The 21,271-nt window shown below is 42.7% G+C and overlaps 1 protein-coding gene across 2 annotated transcripts in view; it reads right to left on the reverse strand.

Annotated features, from left to right (window-relative positions):
• The window catches only part of LOC118124330 (calcium-binding mitochondrial carrier protein Aralar2), a 48,336-nt gene extending 36,898 nt beyond the window's left edge, over positions 1 to 11,438 (reverse strand). For both annotated transcript variants that reach the window (XR_007034932.1, XM_047344061.1), the window contains exons 1-4: positions 11,350 to 11,438; positions 9,775 to 9,828; positions 9,503 to 9,645; positions 3,178 to 3,293 (exon numbers count right to left, since the gene is read on the reverse strand). Coding sequence is in view for 1 of the 2 variants with exons in the window: in XM_047344061.1 (XP_047200017.1) it covers positions 3,178 to 3,293; positions 9,503 to 9,645; positions 9,775 to 9,828; positions 11,350 to 11,361 (325 nt within the window). In the remaining variant the exon portion in view is untranslated. The remainder of the gene's footprint in view (positions 1 to 3,177; positions 3,294 to 9,502; positions 9,646 to 9,774; positions 9,829 to 11,349) is intronic.
• Positions 11,439 to 21,271: the final 9,833 nt, after the last annotated feature.

Raw genomic sequence — 21,271 nt, forward strand, 5'->3', positions numbered from 1 at the left:
CATTGACTATGCATAAAACTTTCACCACAATTAAAAAACTTCTTCCTGTACGTTTAACCTTTCATAACAATCATCAAGTTTTAAGTTTGCCCGTATTAAGACCTCAAATCTCTTGGTACAAAGTCTTGTGAGTCAGGTCTTAATAAATTGCATGTGTTTCCTATCTTGTGGTTAACATTAGCAATTATTTGATTTTGGTGGGGGGGGGAGATGTGATTATTTCTGACAAATGTCAACATCAATCTCCAGAACACGATTCCACCCTGAGGGAAATGTTCTCGACTCTAAATCTTGAATGAAAGCGTCTTGAGTGACACATGGCCGAACTTGTTTGAGCCGAGCGCGGCTCTGCATTCAGGAGGAGAAGTCGTTCCTTCTCACTCGTGTTCCTCTGCCTGAACCCTCTAAGCCTCTGCAGCCAGTGGAGTGGAGAGACACTGAACATGAGTCCTAAATTACAGCCTTACTAAAGAAACAAAAACAAACCGATAGAGTGACCTGTTTCTTATTACCAAACAAGCCGCGCTGAATGAGTGCAGAAAGGAAAAGGAGGAAAGAAACAACTTTTTTATCAAGACAGACAGGGAGGGAAGGAGGGAGAGAGAGAAAGGTGATATTTACCTCAGCTCAGAGTTACCTTCAGAAGAAAGACAGCTCGGCTATTGTTTTTTTTACACTTTAATGAGGCAATAAATATACAGCCTTTAACTCTTTAAGGGAGAGGCCGGTCCACAGCCTGCCGTTTATATCATCAGCTTTTATAGACCTGTCAACACTCAGTCCTCTTTCAGTTTTTTCTTTTTCTTTTTCTTTTTTGTCTTTTCAGGCGGAGACACAACTGCATTTCATATGTCATGTTACGTTTTTTTATGAACTCAGCATTCCACCAAATTATGCATTTCGTTTTTTAAGTGCTAAAAACTCACAGCGCTGAGCCGCCTGTGCTTAACTGAAATTACTCTGGTTATTATCAAATTAAAATGGCTTTACAGAAAAATTAAATAAAAAGAAATCAGAGCACAGACATTTATTGCATGGGCGAACAAACTGGTCTTTTGACGCAACCTACGCTGCAGCGATGTTTTTAATAGGTCATAAAGAGGCGAGTTCTTTATGTTCTTTAATCTAATGAACGGCAAATAGAAATAAAGAGAAAGGAGGGGAAAAAGGGCGAATTCTGTAATGTATCACAATAAAGCAACTTTGACAAGTCTATAATCTCAGTCACAAGTTATTTGCTTTTCGTGAAATGGTATCCCGATGTAAGTGGCAGACACTGCAGTCAGTGTTTGTGCATGGCGTGATGTGTGTTATGTTTCTCATGCAATTTTCCACTTGTGTGCGAGTCTCATAGAGCACAGGCATTGGGATATTCATTAACCTTTCGGAGACGCAGAAAAACAGCGGACCTTTTAATTGCCACCAAGACAACGTCACTCTAATTGATCCTTTTAAATATGAAAATTTACATATGTGCATACATAATCAGCAATGATCTTGCACCCTGTCGACAGCAACAATTAAAATGAAATTCACTTACTCTTCCCTGTTTGCGAGCGGGACGTGTGCGCTGCATTTCAAATCAAGCCTAATGTGCTGACGCCTCGCACACCTACAGAAGGCTGGCATTTGACTTGTTTAAATCAATTAGGCAAATGTGAAATAAGCAACGAGTACACATGTCTTTGCCTTTCACTTTAGAGCTTCCAGGCATGAGAGTAATGGTGCCAATCATGTAACACACACACACACACACACACACACACACACACACACAACACACACACACACACACACACACACACACACACACCACACACACACACACACAAACAGGTAGAGCTACCCACCCACCTCCTCCACAAGCCCTCTCCAAATCCAAACCTTAACCTTACCTTCTTTACAGACAAGTTACAGTATTTTTGTTTGTGGATGCGACCATGACAGAGACGACGAGCAGAGTTCAGACCCCCACACAAATAAAAGAGGACGTTGCATGCAAACTTCTTCAGTGGCACTTTTAAGAGGAACACTCTGTGCTCTGTTTGGACTGGATAGGCTAAAAAAACGACTCAGTTAAATGTCAAATTTGTAATTTTATGTTTACATAATACCATTAGTCCCACTGCATCCTGATTTAGGTTCTCTAGTTAGTATCAATTAAAGTGACCGAGAAACACATTAAAACCCTGAATATAAGAACTGGCAGAGAGATTAGTTTTTTATGAAATAATCAAAAAGAACACGGATATCACCCTAACATGGTTTCCCCAATGATTTACAAGAGGAGATGGAGTAATCCTAATTTTTGAAAATAAATGAAATAAAAAATAACTCCCAGAAGAGTGAGGACATAACTAGAATGGCACTCAGATCCATGAATTATTCCCTCCATAAATGGCCCTAAGAATGTGTAAAAAGTGTAATCTCGATGTGAATATGCAGAATCTGTAGGCGAGGGACAAGATTTTGGGGCTGGAATTCTTCTGGTTTCTCTTTCTAGTTTGACCAAGCACATTTGAGCAGGCTTTGGTGGCACGCAGGTAGACAGTCTGTGTAGAGAGCAATAGCCCTCTCCAACTCCAACCCCAACCTCGACCTTTTTATTTATCTGCATTCGTATGCGGATTACTGTTGATAGAGAACAGACAAAATGTCGTCTGGACTTCCAACACCTCAGTAGTATCTAAGTAAGTAGGAAGTATCGCTGTTTGTGTGGAGAAATGTTCCATTAAGACTGTAAATCGTGAACGGAGAACGGAAGGAGGAGTCTTCGCCCAGATATCCTCTGTCTACACCGGAAGACCCAAAATATTAGCAATTGCCCCCAGAGGCTAATTCATCATCACATGGAAATTTCTGACCCTTTGTGTGGATCCAGCCCAAAAATGAATGGGTTCTTTCTTGGCCCAAATCCCATCAAGTTTTGCGTAAATCAATTTCCTAGTTTTTGCATAAACCCAAGAAAAAGAAATGCACAGAGGAGCAATATTTTAAAGTGAGGGGTAAAATTCTCAGATCATTAGTTTCTGAGGTTTGTATTTCTTAAGGATGATATCTCTTTTAAGGTGCATCACAGCACCTGTAGTATAATACACGCGAACAGTTGAGTTGCACACAAGGAACATTGTTAATGGTATTCACTAATTCAATAAATCAGAGGCAGGAGTTACTCACCAAAAGTGGTCGCTCCATTGCCCGCTTTATCAAACAGCAGGAAGGCGACCATGAAGAGGGAGTCCGGGGCAAACAGCACCGACTCAAACGCTACGAACTCCTGAAAGGAGATCAACCTGAAATAAGAGAGGAGGGCAGAGAGAAAGAGGATACGTAGGACCGTTAAAGACTGTAAAATACTGTCATTTAATTTATTACTGTGGTATTCTGTTTCACGTTTCCTGTATAAATACTTAATCAGTTACACATGTCAGGTGCAGAGTCACTGATCTTCATTTAACAGTACATAGTAAAGACTTGAACCTAGAATAAAATGAAATATTAAATTTTAAAAACAAGTAGTTTTAACACTGCATTAAACTAAAACACTAGTACACTTAGACAACCTATCAATCTGCGCTACATGTAATTCAAGCTTCCTTTTAGTCGGTAGTCTGCTCTTCCATATGTACTGTCATAAATTCATCGAGTGTGACAGCGAGAAAAGAAAACATTTTAAAGAGCTCAGTGTGTGTTCCCGGTTTGAGCTGGCAGCTGGTATAGAGAGGGCCAACTTTACAACAGCAAGGGGGAAAAAATGATTAAATATGAAGTTTCATATTTCAGTGTGCCATTTTAAACAAGTAGACAGGCAAGGAGGGAGTTGGGAGTCATAAATTACTGTATAATTCAATTCAGCATCAACAGGACACAATATTAGGTTAATGTGTGAAAAGTCAACAGAAGGCAAGGTGGGAAAAAAAGTAGGGTTTCCAGTTTAATGGTATACCGGGGTACAATTCCTCACTGTTAGTTGTACCGTTTCACCCTTGAATTACAATGGTGATTTGATTAATACTGTCAAACATCAACCAAAGTTGACAAGTCTATAAGACACAGGTGCAGCAAGAACAGCATAAAAACGTGTTTGAAGATGCGGCAGGCGGTGTCTATTTCAGTTGTCTAAGTGGACTAAGTCGGAGGTTTGCTTTAAAGGCGCAGGTGGACCAGGCAGGTGGGAGCCTGGAACAGCAGGAGAGCTGGTCGCACTCTGGCCATAGCTAGCATCTGCTAGCATCCACTCTTGCCAACTTGTCTGATATTTTGTCCTGACTCTCCAACATTTGGGGTCAACGTCTGCATTTAACGTAATGAGTTGTCAACCTTCTCTCCTCCAGTTCCGCTGCATGTGTCTGTGCAGCGTGAGGTTTTTTCTTTGGATTCTTTCCAGACTATGCTAGAGACAAAACTGTAGTTGGAACCAGATTATTTCTTTCTTCTGCTGAGTTTTCCAGTGTGATTAGGTGACATCATTATTTGTGTTTATCTGAAATCGACTCTACTCTACATTAGCATTATCACAATATACCTGAGATGACTTCTCTAGCAAGCTAAAGCCTTCAATGTTAATGTTGCACATTTGATATGGTAGTATATTATTTTAAATTTTCCACGCATGTGTTGAACATTTTCAGCACATTGTAGCAACACCATTATAATACTGTTTTGGTCACTATAATCGTGATACAACACTTTGACACCGTTTCCATCTCCAAACACAATTCGTGAGTTTACAGATCAGTTTTCTCTTTGAACCACTTAATCTTTTTCCAAGGTTATCTGTGTTGTGTTATTGTGTCCTGTCTCCCTATAGTCACACAAGTGCCCACTGGCATCATCAACAAGAAAAAAAGAAAAATAACAACAACAATCATAAACATCACTATTGTGTGAACCCACTGAGCGCTCCCTTGGGAGAGTCCTGCTGTGGGGATCTGGACCACGCACTCTCGCCTTTATTTAGGTCCTGGATCGCAGTCGCAACAAGTCCATTATGAATCTCACAAATGGATCTGATAATTACAGGAGGGGGTCAGTGCTAATGAGTAGTCCCCGAGCATCCATTTATTAAACCTATTTCAATTTCCAATGGGGGAGTGTGTAGAGGAAGGGGGTGGTTGCAATGATTACAGTTTCCTTGTTGCTTTAATTAATTATGCTACTGATGACATTTCGAGATGTTTGTTTGGACGAGGACCGTGTTGGGTTTGGACGTGGGTGCTTATGTGCATCTTTATACTTGCATGTAGAGAAAATACTGCATATGTGAAACTGACAGAGCTGTGCCATGAAAAAAAGTATTGGTTATGAAATAATACCAAGAAACGGGACGTAATTGCTGAGCACTGTTCAGATTACTGGCTTTTCAATGTCGACTGCAAAGACGTTACTCCTCCCTTCAAACGTTCAAGAAAAAGAAACAAACAAGAAAACAGGAATAGAAGTGAGCTTAAAGTTTGCTACCGTGGCATCGGTGTTTTAAATAGAAGACTAATTGTTTTATTAACAATGCAGCTAGTTATTAAGAGCAGGCTCAACAGCAAGGAGGTGAGAGGGGGCACAAAGACACAGCTGTGACTGTGGATGAACTGTTAAAAACAAGGCCAATGCCATTGCTGCTGGAGTATTATCAAACTCTCCAATAATGACCATTCCTTTGTGACACATGTACAGTTCACTCAGAGATTTTACCCCAGATAGGCTAATAGAGGAGTTGAATCAGGCAAATGCAGCAAAAGTCTCAGCAGCAGTTTCCCAGACAGAACCAAGCGGATTTCTTTCTTTTTTTTCCCTTTACATTCATCAATTGACATGCACACTGGTCATCCCGTCTGTGTTTTCCCAGACATGGATAATCAGCATATTAGTGTAACTGAGCGGGCTGTTGATCATGGAAGGGGGGGATTGGACCACGGTTTAGAGCGGAGGACTCCAGACAAGATCCAGGGGGCATCTCTATAACACACACACACACACACACACACACACACACACACACACACACACACACACACACACACACACACACACACACACACACACACACACACACACACACACACACACACACACACACACACACACACACACGAGAAACATTCCACATTACTCGCAAGCATTTAACACACAGCTCCGTAGCCGGGGATGAAGCTTATGATGGTTGATTAGCAGCGCCATGACGGCTGCGAAATGATTACCACGGGAGGGGAGGGGGGGGAGAAGCCATCGTTTTTGCTATGCGGGCCCATCCCCGACGAGACGCTCAATAATCAAATCAAACCGACAGCATCTCCCAACCATCAACTGCCGTGGCATGTGTCCAGGGCTGCCCAATCCGTGTACGCAGCCCGAGATGAACTTCTAGGAGACGAGGCTAATGTGATACTGTGGCGTGGCGTCTCCTCAGCATACTGTGCGCTTACGTAATTCCGCAGGACTTTGTTAAATCTTTAAACAGACACAGACATATCCCTGACATGCATCAAGACATAAACAAAGGCTTGATTCCAGCATGTGTTTCCTCAGATGACAGCTGAATGATGCTTCTGTTACGATGCCAATACAACGCCATCTAAACTGCCTCCGAGACTTCTGTCCCAACTCCATCCTCCATTCCTTCTGTTTTTGTTTGTTTTTTTACTATCTCTGTCACCCGGCTTTTATCTCTCTCTCTCTCTCTCTTCCCAGCAGGCATCTAAATACGCTCCCCTGAATCAAAAGCCGGGCTCTGAGACATTGTTTACATGCAACATAAATGCATGTTGCTTTGGCCCGGCTGATAGAAAAGACATGTCTCCTTTGTTGAAAGTGAGGGAGAGGGGCCTGGATGTGACTTCAATAATCCCCCTGTCGCTGGCGTCTTGGAATTGTTACCGACAGCCTTCCACCCGCCCAGAGCGTGCTCGTACATAGACACACACACACACACACACACACACACACACACACACACACACACACACACAAACACACACGCACACACACACACACACGCACACCCAGGTGAGTGCAAGATGCCGGGATCTGTTCGGTTTGTAAAAGTGGACACCCACCAGCCTCGAGTCCAGAATGCCCACAGCAGCTTGCAGACTGCTATTTTCCCAGCATGCCCCCTTAACAAAGTTTTTTTTTTCTTCCAAGAGTCCATGGGTAAAAGTGTTTTCACACTTGAACAGATGCTTCTATCAAAATATCACAGGGGAGAAGGAATAGAGAAGCAGAAAGATAGGCAGTGTGAAACAAAATGGAGGGAAAAGCAGAGTGCATTAAGGTACGTGAGAGTGAAGACAAGAGGCCAGGGGAGAGCATGTTAAGAAAGTGAAAAGTGAACAAGAGAGGAAATAAATAAGTGGAGTAAAAGAGGAAAATCTTAACACCGTGTTGTAATACACAAAATATTTTATCCCTGAATAACTCTGCACCCTCCACAGCCCCGACTCTCTTTCTTTCTTTCTTTCTCTCTCTCTTTATGTATTTATTTATCTATCCATCAAGTCTGTTTCTCTGTCTCACTGGAGGCAGCGAGAATAAGAGGCAGAAAAGTGATTTCCACCTAACAGATTGTTACGACTGTCACTATATCCCCCTGATTTACACAGTCATGGGAGAGGGAGTCAGACAAATGCATTTTCACTGTTTACACCCTGGCATCTAAGTAAATCTTCTATCACACGGATGCAGTCCAACAGAAAAAGAACCCCATGCGACCCCCTGTTATATCTATTACCCCTGACTCGTCTCGTTGAAATGGAGCCATACCTGGCAAGAAAAAGAGCAGCAGGCGTACAAGCTTCAAATATATTACGCTCATATCGCAAAACAAACACTTATTGTTCACAAACATATTTGCATGAGATCGAGTGAGGCGGATGGAAAATGCAGCCAATTAAGTGGTTTGTTTTTTTCTTGCTTCCTTTTCTTTTCATGAGTTTCGCATGGCTCGGCCCTTGAAAAACAATGCGTTCGTGGTTGTTTTTCTACATCTATTGGCTTTGTGTTCACAGGTCCACGGAATAATCACCTGCACTCGTTTCCTCGTCTTATCACTTACATTATCCATCAAAGTTCAGGAAAAAATGACCCATTAAAGTCTGGGTATCATAAGGCCTTTACAGCATCAACTGTAAAAAAAAAATCAAATCACATCTAAACAAAGGTCTAAACATTATTTGGGAGAACAGGGATAAAAAAAATACAATTTTTTCCTGTTTTGCCCCCATATCATTTCTATTCCCCTCCACAAAACCAAAATGAGGTTTAGATACAAAGCCTGGGCCATGGGTTCCTAATAGATTTACCCTGATGCCACGGCCACCATTTATCCTGCTCCAGAGCTGCACAATGCAACGGAGTGCTCCTGAATAGCATGGGCAATTACAGTGCATGTGTGTGTGTTTTTATGTGTGTGTGTGTGTGTGTGTGTGTGCGTGCGTGTGCCTTGCTCTCTCTTTTTCCAATTCCAAAACCCCCACTACTCCCTCTCGCTGTTCTCTGCACACACACTACACACACACACACACACACCTTAGAGCAGATGTAATAACATGAAACTACGCAGCCTGTGCACTTTGCTCTTTGAAGAAGCCCAGGTGGTTACCATGGCAATGCATTTTTTTTTTTCTTTTTGACTTACCCTCACATTTTATTACCCATCATTATGTATCATTAAATACATACATATTAATGTTTAAAAAAAAACAGGGGTGATGGGGATGGGGGGAGGAGTAAGTGTGAAACTGGGGGTGTATCTACAAAGAAGGAAACACCTGAAAGGGGCCTTCAGTGGTTTGATGTCTCTGCTACATAATTCAGGTATGAACATCCCTCTGTGCATTTTTTGCACCAAAGGATTAAATTGGAGGTTTGTTTGTAAAATGCAAAATAACACTAGAGAGGTATTCATGCGTGATCAAAGCGATACATAATGCAAAGCTTTGATAAGAGTCTGTCACAGGCTAACTTCATCGTTGGCTTCAGATTAATGAGAGGGGAGAAGTTTGTTGCATAAAGAGAGAATCAGCCGAGAGTGAGATCAGCAAATTCTGTCCGAAATATTTTTAAAACAGTGGTTATGTCAAACCTCACAAGACGTTCTTTGGTTGGTTCCCTAATTTTATCATTTTGTAAAAAAACCCACAGCTATTTTTGTCAGATTTAGTGAGAAATCAGTTATCATCCTCACTTGTGATGCCCTGTTCACACTAATAAAGATGTTTTTTTGCGCTTCTTGAGATTTTTACTTGTTTGTTTTTGCTTGTTTGAGCATTTGTTGTCATTTTTTGTGTTCTAATTGGACGACTTCAGATATAATGTAATAAAGGTCATGTGGCCAGAGATTTTTATTTTTTAACGGAGGAAAGATGATGATAGCGCAGACAAGGACTTACAATAGCAGGGTTATGTGGACAAGGATTATGTGACAATTCAAAGTGAATCAGCATCTTAATTTATATGAAGTATCACATCAAAATCTTTTACATTAAAAGTGAAATGTGTGAACACCAACCCATCTTTCTTCTGGTCCACCACTCCTGCGAGCAGCTTTGTGGCCTCTTCCGACAGCCGGGTGTCTGTGTGGGCGTGGAGGAAACGGCCCACAAAGTCCTGCGGCGACATGAAGTGCTCATCGTTCTTCTTTACACTGGCGTACTATAAAAGAGAAGAGGACAGACGCTGAGCTTTAGAATTTTATTCCCAAAAAAACAAGTTTAACAATGACTGAAAAGCTTCTTTGGCAAGAAGCAAACAAAAAAGAACAATATATAAGGGAAATCCAACCTTTTCAAAAATGGCTTTCAGCTCAGTGGGGTCGGCCCTCCTAGGCAGAACTGCCTGCAAAACAGAAAGTGAATACGTTGTGAATACAACTTTCATCGACACTGAGTGAACACAATGGCTCGCCATGTATCAATACCACACTCGTCACCCTGTTCTCTGCGACCCTCAAAAACAAAGTGTGCCTGCATGTGAACCGGTCAGAAGTGGTGGCCAGTTAAAGCTATGGTTGGTCATCCCGGAAAAGCCAGCAAGAGCAGGCTACACTTTGAAAACATACAGCTGATACATCCCACCCCCTCACAGAAGCCGTCTTGTGAATGCTACACCCCCCAAAACACATGAACGTGCACTGTCTGACAACTGCTAGAAGCCGACTTCTCCGTGACTCACTTTATAACTTCTGGCTAGCATCGCTGCTTCAGCAAAGTACGTCCCCCCCGGCTGAAGACACCGGTCGTGTGCAGGCAGGCAGGTCGACCAATCATTACATTTGATCAGAATGAAATGATTGGTCGTGTGTGTGACACAGACACCAGCTTTATTTACTGATACCTATCAGGGCGTGAAGAGGATTTCCACAAATATGATAAAGACATCAACAACAACTTAACAACCCTACCTTTACTAATATCAGGGAATACAAAAATCATTCTGCAATTCAAAAGCAAAACGCTACTATATAACTGTGATTAAATATTATAAACTCAAACTAAACTTGTAAAGCTTGCTACTGTATCCCTTTGTGGCAAGTTCTAGTCACTGAAGGAGTCAGTGAATATCAAAACGTCTGGAATAGTATAAGCTGTGGATGTGTTTCTTATGTTTTCTCTCAAAACTAGATCTTGTGAGGCAGAAATCTGTTTGGCTGATCGGCTCGTGACCCCTCTGATTCCCCCCGTGGCCCTTAGAGGCTCCTCAAACCTCTGGTTGGGAACCACTGCACAGAGGTGGTGCTGTTGGGATATTATATAAAAACCATTAAACAAAGCAGCTGGAAAGAAGGTGTTCAATCGTCCACAAACAATAAAAGCTGATGGGAGAGTGTAAATTAAAGCGGTGTCTGAACATACTGGCTGTAAACAAACCTCCTGGAAGCTCCTGGCACCTGCAGGTGGTTTATGACAGGATGCCACGACATGTAGCATGATGCTAACCAAGGTTACAGGTGGCTACAAACCGGTGAAGAGGAGGAGGAGGAGGAGAAGCGGCCTGGGAGGAGCAGGGTGGATGAAGAGCAGCAGAGGCATCACTGCTGCACCACACAGCATTATTTTAAACAGCAGCTCAGGCACTTTGACTTTAACACCGTGAGAGAAAAGTAGGTGAGGTAGCTAACAGGCTACAGTAAAGCCTCAGAGTCATTGCTGGGAATGAGCAGTGGAAACCTCTAGCACCTCCTCTTAACAAGCTAACCGGCAGACAGGGAGCAGGGCGGGCAGCTGCGGAGGAGACAGTCCCGGGACATGAGCTACACGTCCCCGGCGAGGAGGCAGCCCCCTCCCGGGAGAGGACAGAGGGATGTGCGTGTGCGTGTGTGTGTGTGTGAGGTAAAGTGAAAACTCCTCAGCTGCTTACCTGAGCTGCCATTGTTCAACGGACTCACTGTCAGACCGTCCCGTCCACTTCCTCCTGCGTGACAACGTTACCATGGAGATCACGCGCCGCTGCAGAGAGGAGGAGGAAAGAGGATCAGCTGTGCACGTGGTGCGGAGCACGAGAGGTCATCTGGTCTGTGTGCGTGTGCGTGTGATCTATTTCCGTGACTTGTGTTAAACTTTCTCCCTAAACAACCATATAATATTAAGTGTGCAAGAACAATCAACAATGGTGGCAGATTATCAAAGGGGGATTCATTTCTGGTTAAAAGAGGATGGTATCCCCCAAACAAATCACCTACTGGCTACAGGCCCAAGGTGTTGGCCCCTGACTAAGATGCATTGCTCCGTAGGTAATTGGTGAAAATGTAAAAAAAAAATAAAACAACGTTCCACATCACAATGTTAAAGGAAGTGATAAAAAAAATAATTATTCTCGATCCACCCCTTTGTGCCAAAGGTTTTTTCTTGGCCGATGTTCCACCCTTCCAGTTTGTTGCGTAAATCCTGCTGACATACAAACAAACTAGAATGGCAGAGCACGTCCCCTTTAATTTGGTCAAGCTGCAACAAATTGCAAACACACAAATATGACTCCCCTAAATATGACAGATTTTTTAAATCAAGATCCATGAATGGATTCCTGTGAAAATTTCAAAAGTTTCGTCAAAATCTGTTCTAGTTTTTGTGTAATCTTGCTGAAAAACAAAAGGACAAACCAACAAACAAATGGACAGGGACGACATCATATCCTCTGTGGTGGAGTTATAGGTTGCTCTGGTGTTACATGAATGTGCCCAGGGGCCCATGCTCTCATAATCTGCCTATTCTGGATCACGTTAACCACTGGACCACTTCCATTTTTGAAAATCTGCTATCATGGTCAACAGTGTATGTGCTGACTTGATTATAGCTCCTTTGACATTACTGTGAAATGGTTTCCTTTCTCCATCATCATCAAAGTTCTTTTCAAAGTTTTTCTCTGCAATATTCATGCTGGGCCTGAGAATACGTACGGTTATATGTCATTTGTGTGGATTGATTCGTATGCACATCGAGTCTCTAATGTACTAAGGAACATAGGTCTGTAGACACGAGTATAAAAGCCTTAGTTCTTTCCTCACTTTTCACTTTTCCAGCCCATCTGTGCTTTGTGCCAGGAGGAAAAAAAAGGTGCAGAGAGAATTTCATGACTACAAAAGCGAAGGTTAACATTACTCACAGCATAAAAACAATTTAAAAGGGAGCAAAAGGGCTCTAATGGCCCGACAGTCTTCAAAGAAAATGTATTTTGCACTCAGAATAATTCATAGCTTTTTGCTGGTGGCTTTTCAGCTTCCCGGAGACCCAGCATGAACCACTGTATTTTTCCCAGCAGGCTCTCTGCTCCTCGCAAAATGGCCTTCGCCGGGGCATACCTCACATCCCCTCCAAATATTGACAGCACCGAGTCCATCGCTTATTGGAAAAATGGCTGTAAGTAATGTTTTATCAGCAGATGCAATCTCCACACCTGTATTTTCTCCTGTCACATAACAATATTTGACGATATTAATGATTTGATCCCGTGACATTTTATTTCCCATCACTGTCAATCTGCCCGAAAACAACTCACTTACCTGTGGCATTTAGTGTGGGAAGCCAGCAGCAGCATTCGCTTGGCTCTTTTGAATTATTCATGAACTGCAAAATTTACTTGAGGCAGATAAACTACAGTGTGTTGCGACTTTGACATGAAACTCTTGACTGTTTACATGAAAAATCCTTCAAAATGTACACCGGGAGAGGATTTTGCTCGTCACGCGCCTGGAGCGGCACTTAAGCCTCTATTTTTAGCAATCAAACTAACAGTGATGCTGTCGGTCGCCACAATAAGTGGGTAATAATGATAAACCTGCCGACCTTTGAACTTCCACGGCCTGAGGCGTCTCCTGCCGCGTCCCCAAGGGCCCACGCGTCCTGACAGTTTGAGCAACGAGTGGCGGGCGGCTGTCTCAATCGGCCTCCTCCTATTTTTAAACGCAAACGCTAAACACAGCGCTTCCAAAATGGGCCCGAGCTCTAAACAAATGATTAATAGGGCACTTAGGGTCGCCCCGCTGACCAGCATGTCCCTATTAACAGCCAATAATGGAGGCCCTCCAGGTCAAAGGTTTAAAGACTTTCTAATAAAAGTAACACAGACATGGGGATGTGTTTTGCAGGAGAAAAAGTTGTGTCTCAGTTTGAAATGCTGACAAGTTAATAATCCCTTCTCAAATGGCCCTACTGCAGTAAAATGGCCAGTTTGTTCTTACTTTTATTGCTATCATCTGTCACTCACTCACATCTTTCTCTTTTTTTTTTTCTCGCCTCTTCTTAAGGGGACTCAAAGAGCTAAAGCAGCTCCTAATGTTCTCGTTTGGGCTTTGTTCTCTTTTTCTTTTTGGGTTGAATGTGATTTCTTATTGTATTTTTTAGGAAGGAAAAGCTTAATGGATTCCCAAAAAGACGTATTCATGACATGGTAATGAGATTCAAATTTGAAAGACATTTTTGACCTGAAAAAAGGAGGAGGTCGCTTGTGGCAGTGGCTTTGTCCTGTTTTCCACTGCTCGGGAATACTTCCACTTTCACTGTCAACTGACGCAAAGCCAGAAAATATCTGAGAAATATATATATATCTATCACTTTGTAATTTTAAATGATAAATCTGGTGATATGCTGTTGTTGATTTGGAGTCAATCCTGTGTACACCCTCCTGCTGCCACAAATACTGCTGTTGGAAATAATATGTTACAAAAAGTCCTCTTCCTCCTGTTTGGGTAAAAAAAAAAAAGACATTGTAGTTTTAGTGCTCTGAGCTGTTTTGGGGGGAAAATGTTTTTAATCAAATTCAATTTTTGAACATTTTGAGTTTGTTGCCATGAGTGCCTCGGGTAAAGCAGGGATGTCAGGAAGTTCAGATATTGATTACCACTTTGTTACCGCTGACACACCAACAAACAGGAAAGGGCAAAAACATAACCTCTTTGTTTGTTTGTCAGCAGGATTCCGCAAAAACAAACGAATGGATTTCTATTCAACTTGGTGGAGGGATGGGACATCGGCCAAAGGCCATGGCACTGTTTTTTAAGAAATAGTTGAAAATAAGATGAAAAACAAAGTCAAATACTACAGAACTCAAAGTTTCATCATATCCACCCTTAGACAAAGAGGCAAAATTACTTTTTATGACCCCATATTATTGACTTTAATGTGTTTAACTCAGTGGGCACACATATTAGAGTATATTAAGTATCTAAAAGTGGAGATTAATGGGTATTTTTCTTTCAGATTAGCTCTATGTCCCGAGTTAGGAGGCCCTTAATATCGATGCTTCTAAGCATTTTTTAGATTTTAGATTTAGAATTTTCACAATTTCAGCTGATTCAGACCTGTCATGTATGAGAAGTTAGATGTCTCGCTCAAAGACACATCAGCAGGACACTTGGCTGCTGACCGACGCAGTGGCTTCGAACTTGCAACCACTTGATTAAAACCACTTTTCTTTCCCTCTAATCAGAGATTAACAATCCCCATTGTGCAACAACCAAACCCTCACACTTGCCAAAACAAACATTTTCAATAACGTAGGAGAGTCACCAAAACCACACAGTAGGCAGACTGCCCGGACGGTGTGGGATGACTGAAGACAAATCTGTTTAGCATAAAAGACAAATTATTGAAATTAATATAAAGAAATTATGGTAGAAAGCAGAGAGGTGGAGCCGTTCTAATGAAGTCACCGTTCTCTCGTCTAATATCCTGTACTCACAAGGCACATTTTGACATTTTGTTGTGCTAATACACAGAGGCTATTAAGTCCTCTCTTTATAGGGAGCATATCTGCAAAACAGCGTTCTAGTCTCTGCAGCCTGTCTACAGACAAAACAATGCCTCTTATAGTCCACTTCCATTTCTCCAATCAGTCGGTTGTCAAACACTATCCTTAGTCATCATACATAATATGCACTGCATTAAAGTGGCATTCTTGTAAACACCATATCTGTAATAGAGTGTGACAAGCTGCCTTTGTTTACACCATAATAACTGGGTGTTTGAATAACTTCTCAACGACTTTAAGTAACCAGCCAGACTCACTCTGCTTCCATTCAGCCGTGCGCTTTGATAACCCGGGCTGACGTTTGGCACAGAGTGGACCGCGCGTTATATACCAACCAGTGTCGAGCTGAAGGGGGGACGCCACTTCAGTCGCTTCACCTGCGGTCCCGGGACATGGGAGGGCATTTCCTGTGCACACACACATTTCGGATGCTGTGTATATCCGCTTGTCTCATTATGCAGATGTCGACGTGGGCATCCATAAATATGTGAGACAGTCACACACACACACACGCACGCACACACGCACACACACACATTATTTGAAGCACCAACTTTGCTTCCTCTGCACACCCTCCCTCTTTTCCATCTGCCGTGAAACCCTCCTAAACCTCAAGGCGGCCTGTCTCCCCCGTAGCTTCTGGATGAATCTGTTTAGTATCTTTCAGTTCAGATGAAGCGCTACACTAACCATGCTTAAGGGCATCTGGGATGGGCGGCGGGCCTGGCGGAGCAGGGGGTCTGGGGGGATGTGGGCTTTTGAGATGGTCCAGACAGGCCAGCTCTTCTCTTTCACAACAACAAGGACCCACACTGAAGCATGCTCATACCCTGCAACCAGAGAGGGCACAGGGGTCCTCCAGCCTGCCTGGGTTGGGATAAATGAACCCAGATGCCCCCGCTAACGCAGAGCGACCAGGCTGAGGAAATGAGGGCGGGGAATAGGTGGCAGAAACAGAAAAAGAGGAGGCTTAACTCTTTTTATTCCCCTTCTTCTTCCCCTGGTTGAGGCAGTTGTCGGTCAGATTCCTGCGCTTTCTCATAACCACTGATCACAGAGGCCTCATGTCGACGGAGTATTGTGGGAACTGATCAAGGGGGGTTGTGTTTGAAGGAGAACGTGAACAGCAGCAAATCTTTAAGTCCTTTCCTGTTCCTCTTCCTGTCAAGCTGCCACCTGGCCTGAGAGTGAAGGAGGGATCCAGAGGAAAGGATGGTTGTGTTTGTCTAAATGACTTAATTGAAGTTCAAGTTGGTGCAGGAAGTTTTAGACTGTAACACGGATTGTGTGGTTAAATGTGTTTGAATGACTTATTCTATAGATGTGGGTTTAGACTTTGATCCCTGCACTGCACCTTATCTAAGACACTGAGCCCCTTTAAAACCAGTGTTGATTTCATACCTCGGTTTTGTACAGATCAAACAAACACAAAATAAGTATCTGCCAAAATGTCAAACTATTAAGAAGACAAGACAATGTTTGTCTGTTGTCACTCACGTAACGTATGAATTCTGCTGATGTTTATTTAATTTTTTACAGCGCATCTACACTGGCGTCGACCCTTTTCGCATGTCGTTGTCTTTCCAAGGTGACATCTTCTTCTCTGTATTCTACTTTTCTGACAATCCTTTCCCATCCTGAGATATCTGTATTCTTCCAGTTTTGCATCCTTCGCGTGTTAGAAACATTATCAACAAAGCCCTCTAGCAGGAATTGTTCCAGAAAATGTCCGGAGCAACTGACCCAGACATTTGTTTTCCACATACAGCCCCTGCGGAAACTGTCCGAACTTCAGCGCATGTATAAAAGCAGCTCAAGTCTTATCAATGGTTCACCTGCAAAGTTCACTCAGAAGTGGGTGGTGTAAAACTGAAAAGAAAAAAAAAAACTATCTGCATAAAAACACCAGAATGCAGATGCATTTATTTTCCTATTTACTATCTTTTTTTGAAATAGCGCTTCAAAGCTCTTTCTCCGCTGCAGACTGTGGTACGTTTCTCACCAGGGACCTCAGGAGTAACCTGTGTCACTACCAATCTGCCAGGCTCTCCTGATGCCATCCAGATGCCCCATCCTGAAACACACACCGGCCTCTTTGTTTGCACCACTTGAGGTTTTTGGAGCCCCCTTTTTTTTTTTTTCACCACACTGGACATGCACTAACACATATACAGATGCACACACAGTCGCATCGATTCACGAGTATACAGACACACACTTTCAAACCGACACAGATGTTGGGATACTCCGCAAGGCTCACCCACACGCCCACGCTCACAAACCAGCCCCTGTCTGAGCTAGATGCAGAACTGGGAAATAAACGACAAATTTCCTATTTCGTTTCGCTAAGTCTCGCCTGTTTTAGCTCACTCCTAACCTACCTTGCCACGTCGGAAGACCAGGAGTTAAATTAGAGAGGACTACATTTCCTGAAGTGAAATGACTGTCAACTCAGCTTTGCGCCCTCATCTCAGAAGAGTGCAAGAGAAATAACTCAGACCTTCCATTCGGTTTTTCCCAGCTGAACAGCAAACAGCCTTTGAACTATCAAAGGCGGCAGCAGAACTCAAAATTAACTATGAAATAAAACTCAAGTTCTTTTAGTCTGTGTTTGATCTCAGAAATGTTGTAGTGAGATAGCAGTGTGTAGCTCCTGTATTTGTCAGCATGGCCATTAGGAAGTGCTGACATCCATCTGATTAGGATGACGAAACACCAAGCACCTGTGCGAGTGTGTGTGTGTGTCCTTGCTTTACAAAAATGTCATTCACATCTCCTCTGCTGTGTAAGTGTAGTGTGTAAGTGCTTGTATTGATGTGTTGTCTGTGCATGTGTAGTTACACTTTGCATGTGGGTGTTCTTGTACATTTGAGTGAAAGTGAGTCTGTTGCATTTTTGTTCTCGCACATCTGTGTGTGTATGTGTGTGTGTGTTTGTGTGCGTGTGTGTGTGTGGATGACAGGGTGCATGCCTGCGTGGTGTGCTGGCCGGCTGTCCTGCCTTGAGGGGAGATAAATGGCTGAGTGTTGTTGTTGTCCAGAGAGCAGACACTCAGACAGCCGCTCACACATGATTAATTGTTTCCTTGTTGGGACTGGGACCAGTTGACTGTGTCTGGGCCAAGGCCTCCCACCCAGACGTGCGTGTGTGTGAGGGAGCGAGAAAGACAGTAACGAAAGGCAAAGACAGTAAAAGAGAGAGGGAGAAAATATTGCGTCCCCTTTTATGAGTTTGTCTGTCATTGCGCTCTCTTTTCTAACATGTGCTATTGTTTTGAACCCGGCCACACAGTGAAGTGGTGACGTTCTCGGTTGGACGCAGTGAAGATGATCGATGTGAATTAGGGGAGGGAATTTGTACTGCAAGCTTTTTTTTAATGTTCACTTGAATTGAATTGTACAATGTTAAAGGTCTTTAATGGACTTTTTCCTGCAATTGTTTCCCTCCCTCGCGTGGTTATGATGCAGATACCAAAGCGTTTAATTAACCGTGTTCTAATTACTTGATCCAAGTGAAGGAAACTCTAGCTATCGCCTTGGATCATGCAGGTTGCACATTGATTTCTCATAGGTCAATACTGCTCAGGTTGATCTACAGTGATGCTGGGTTTCATGGAATTGCATGAGTGAGCCTGATGATTGATTAATTACAATTATCAGAGGCCTGATAATTCACCAGAGATGATAACACCATCAAGCATGCTTTACTGCTCGGACGGAAAAAGCCTCTCCGGTGTCTAAATGGTCCCCCCTGTTAATTTCTCTTCCTTCACTGTCCAATGCTTTTAAGTGCAGCAGGACAGGTGGGTGGCTGATCCAGTGTGTTCAAATATCGGAGGCTTGGGAGTGGATGAGGGGGTAAAAAATCGGGGAGTGAGAGTAGACAACAAACTCCCTAATTGCCAGGTATCTTGGGCATACGGGAAGGAAACGCAGCAGGGGGTGTTGTTGCCACAGACGTCACAGTTAAAAACACGCTGCCATCCTCGCAGGGCCGTTCGGCTCGGTTGCACATTGTGGTTTAATGATAGCGTGGAGATGACTCACATGCAGCACTGATTCACTTTACATTAGACCCTTAATCACAGCAGCTATTACCCCCCACCCCCCCATTGTGTTGGTAAAAGTACTGGACTCCACAAAGACTGTGTGTTAAATAGATGCAAAACATTTACTCAGTGAGAGTTTCTACCTCAGACAGGTTTGTGGTTTAATTGGTGTGTTCATGGAAGAATAAAGCACATCATATGTTTTTTTCCCCAACTCACGTTTCCATCGTCTCCAACACTTTTTGGAGCCGGAGTATACGCAGTGACAATCAGGGATGGTTGCCGCAGTAGCGACTGGTCAATCAAGTCAATCTCAGCTGTCAATCCTGATGTCTCATCCGTTATCATAGGATCAAATAACTAATTAAAACCAAACCAACCAAAAATGAACATACACCAGTGTTTGGTCCATATCCCATCGGCTAAAATCGAGGAGGTGGGATGTGTGACCTTTACTGCAGCCGGCCCCCAGGAGGCGATTTGGCTTCACTTTTGAGGTGTAGACATATTGTCCATCTTTATAGACAAGTGTAATTTAGCTAAAACTAGTTATTTAACGTTTAATACTTAACTTAAGACATTTTAATATGTATTTCAGTGTAACTTGACCATCTCAAATCTTATATTATAAACAAGCATGTACCTTATTTTCTGTGCATTTTTTTTTTTTTGCTTTTGGGAAATTATACTTATCTGTCGAAGACCTGCAGGATGGTTCGTGTCATAAACAGCCCGGCTGAAACAGGGCACTCGTAATCCGTCCTGACGTCAAACCACAATCGTGTTTTCATAGTGGCTCAAGCACCGGGGATAGCGTTAAACTGAAACATACCCATCTGTTTCTTTCTGTGTGCCAACATGTCAGATCGGTTTAAATTTCAGGCAGGTTTAAGTGACAGTGAGGCCGCTGCGTGATCCCATACCGTCTGAACTACCCAGTGTCATGTTCACATGCTCAGAGGAGTTTATCCTCATTTTCAGCTGGGATTTGATGACGCCAGAAAAACACGGAAATTTCAGTGCAAAGCATGAAATATAATATGAATATTGTATCCGTTAGTTGTGTAACTAGGTGGGGTAAAACCTTTTCCATTTTATGTATTTATGTTACCCTTCAACCACAAGTATGACATTTTGGGTCAGAGTATGGAGCTTGGTGCTCAGTGTGGAGCCGTGTTTAGGTTTCTACAGATCAAAGAGAGTACTGTCAGTTTATGCTATTTTCTGGATTTTGGAGATTGAAATGACGTGTGTAGAATCTACATTGACAAAGCGTACACACAGGGAAGCCTTCATCACACAAGTAAAGAAAGGTTCAGAAACAGCTTAACATCTTGGTTATCATGCTCATTCCCCAACTGATGGAGAGATTGTAGAATGATACAACTCTCATATCTGTCCAGTAAGTATGAAGCTAAAGCTAGCAGCCAGTTTACTAAGCTAAGCATTGGAACTGGGGGGAAGCAGCAAGCATGGCTCTTGTCAAAATGACTGTTTGCTTCCTACAAAAACTTACTTGAAAGAATGACAATGGACAACGTCGCAGAAGGTCATGTGCCAACCTACTTTTTGGCTGCAACCACTGTATATAAAGATGGACGACATGACCACACCCCCAAACTTGAAGCCAAAATGTCTCAATTGCCACCTATATGTCATACATTTCTCCTCCATGTTAATTAATGGGATAGGGAAAAAACTAAAAAGTACACATCAAATATTTTCTCGAATAAGATAGTGGGAGGAAGTAGAGACACGACGTCCATCTTTATATTACATTACATATCATTTAGCTGACGCTTTTATTCAAAGTGACTTACAATAAGTGCATTCAGCCACGAGGGTACAAACCCAGAACAGCAAGAATCAAGTAAGTACAATTTGCTTCAAAAAAGCCAAACTACTAGTGCAACTAAACGTAATAATCTTTTGGGGGATTTTGTCTTTATACACAGTCTCTGTCTGGACCCCAGCGTTTATGCTAAGCTA

This window comes from Hippoglossus stenolepis, chromosome 17 (assembly GCF_022539355.2).
Source record: "Hippoglossus stenolepis isolate QCI-W04-F060 chromosome 17, HSTE1.2, whole genome shotgun sequence".
Lineage (NCBI taxonomy): Eukaryota > Metazoa > Chordata > Actinopteri > Pleuronectiformes > Pleuronectidae > Hippoglossus > Hippoglossus stenolepis.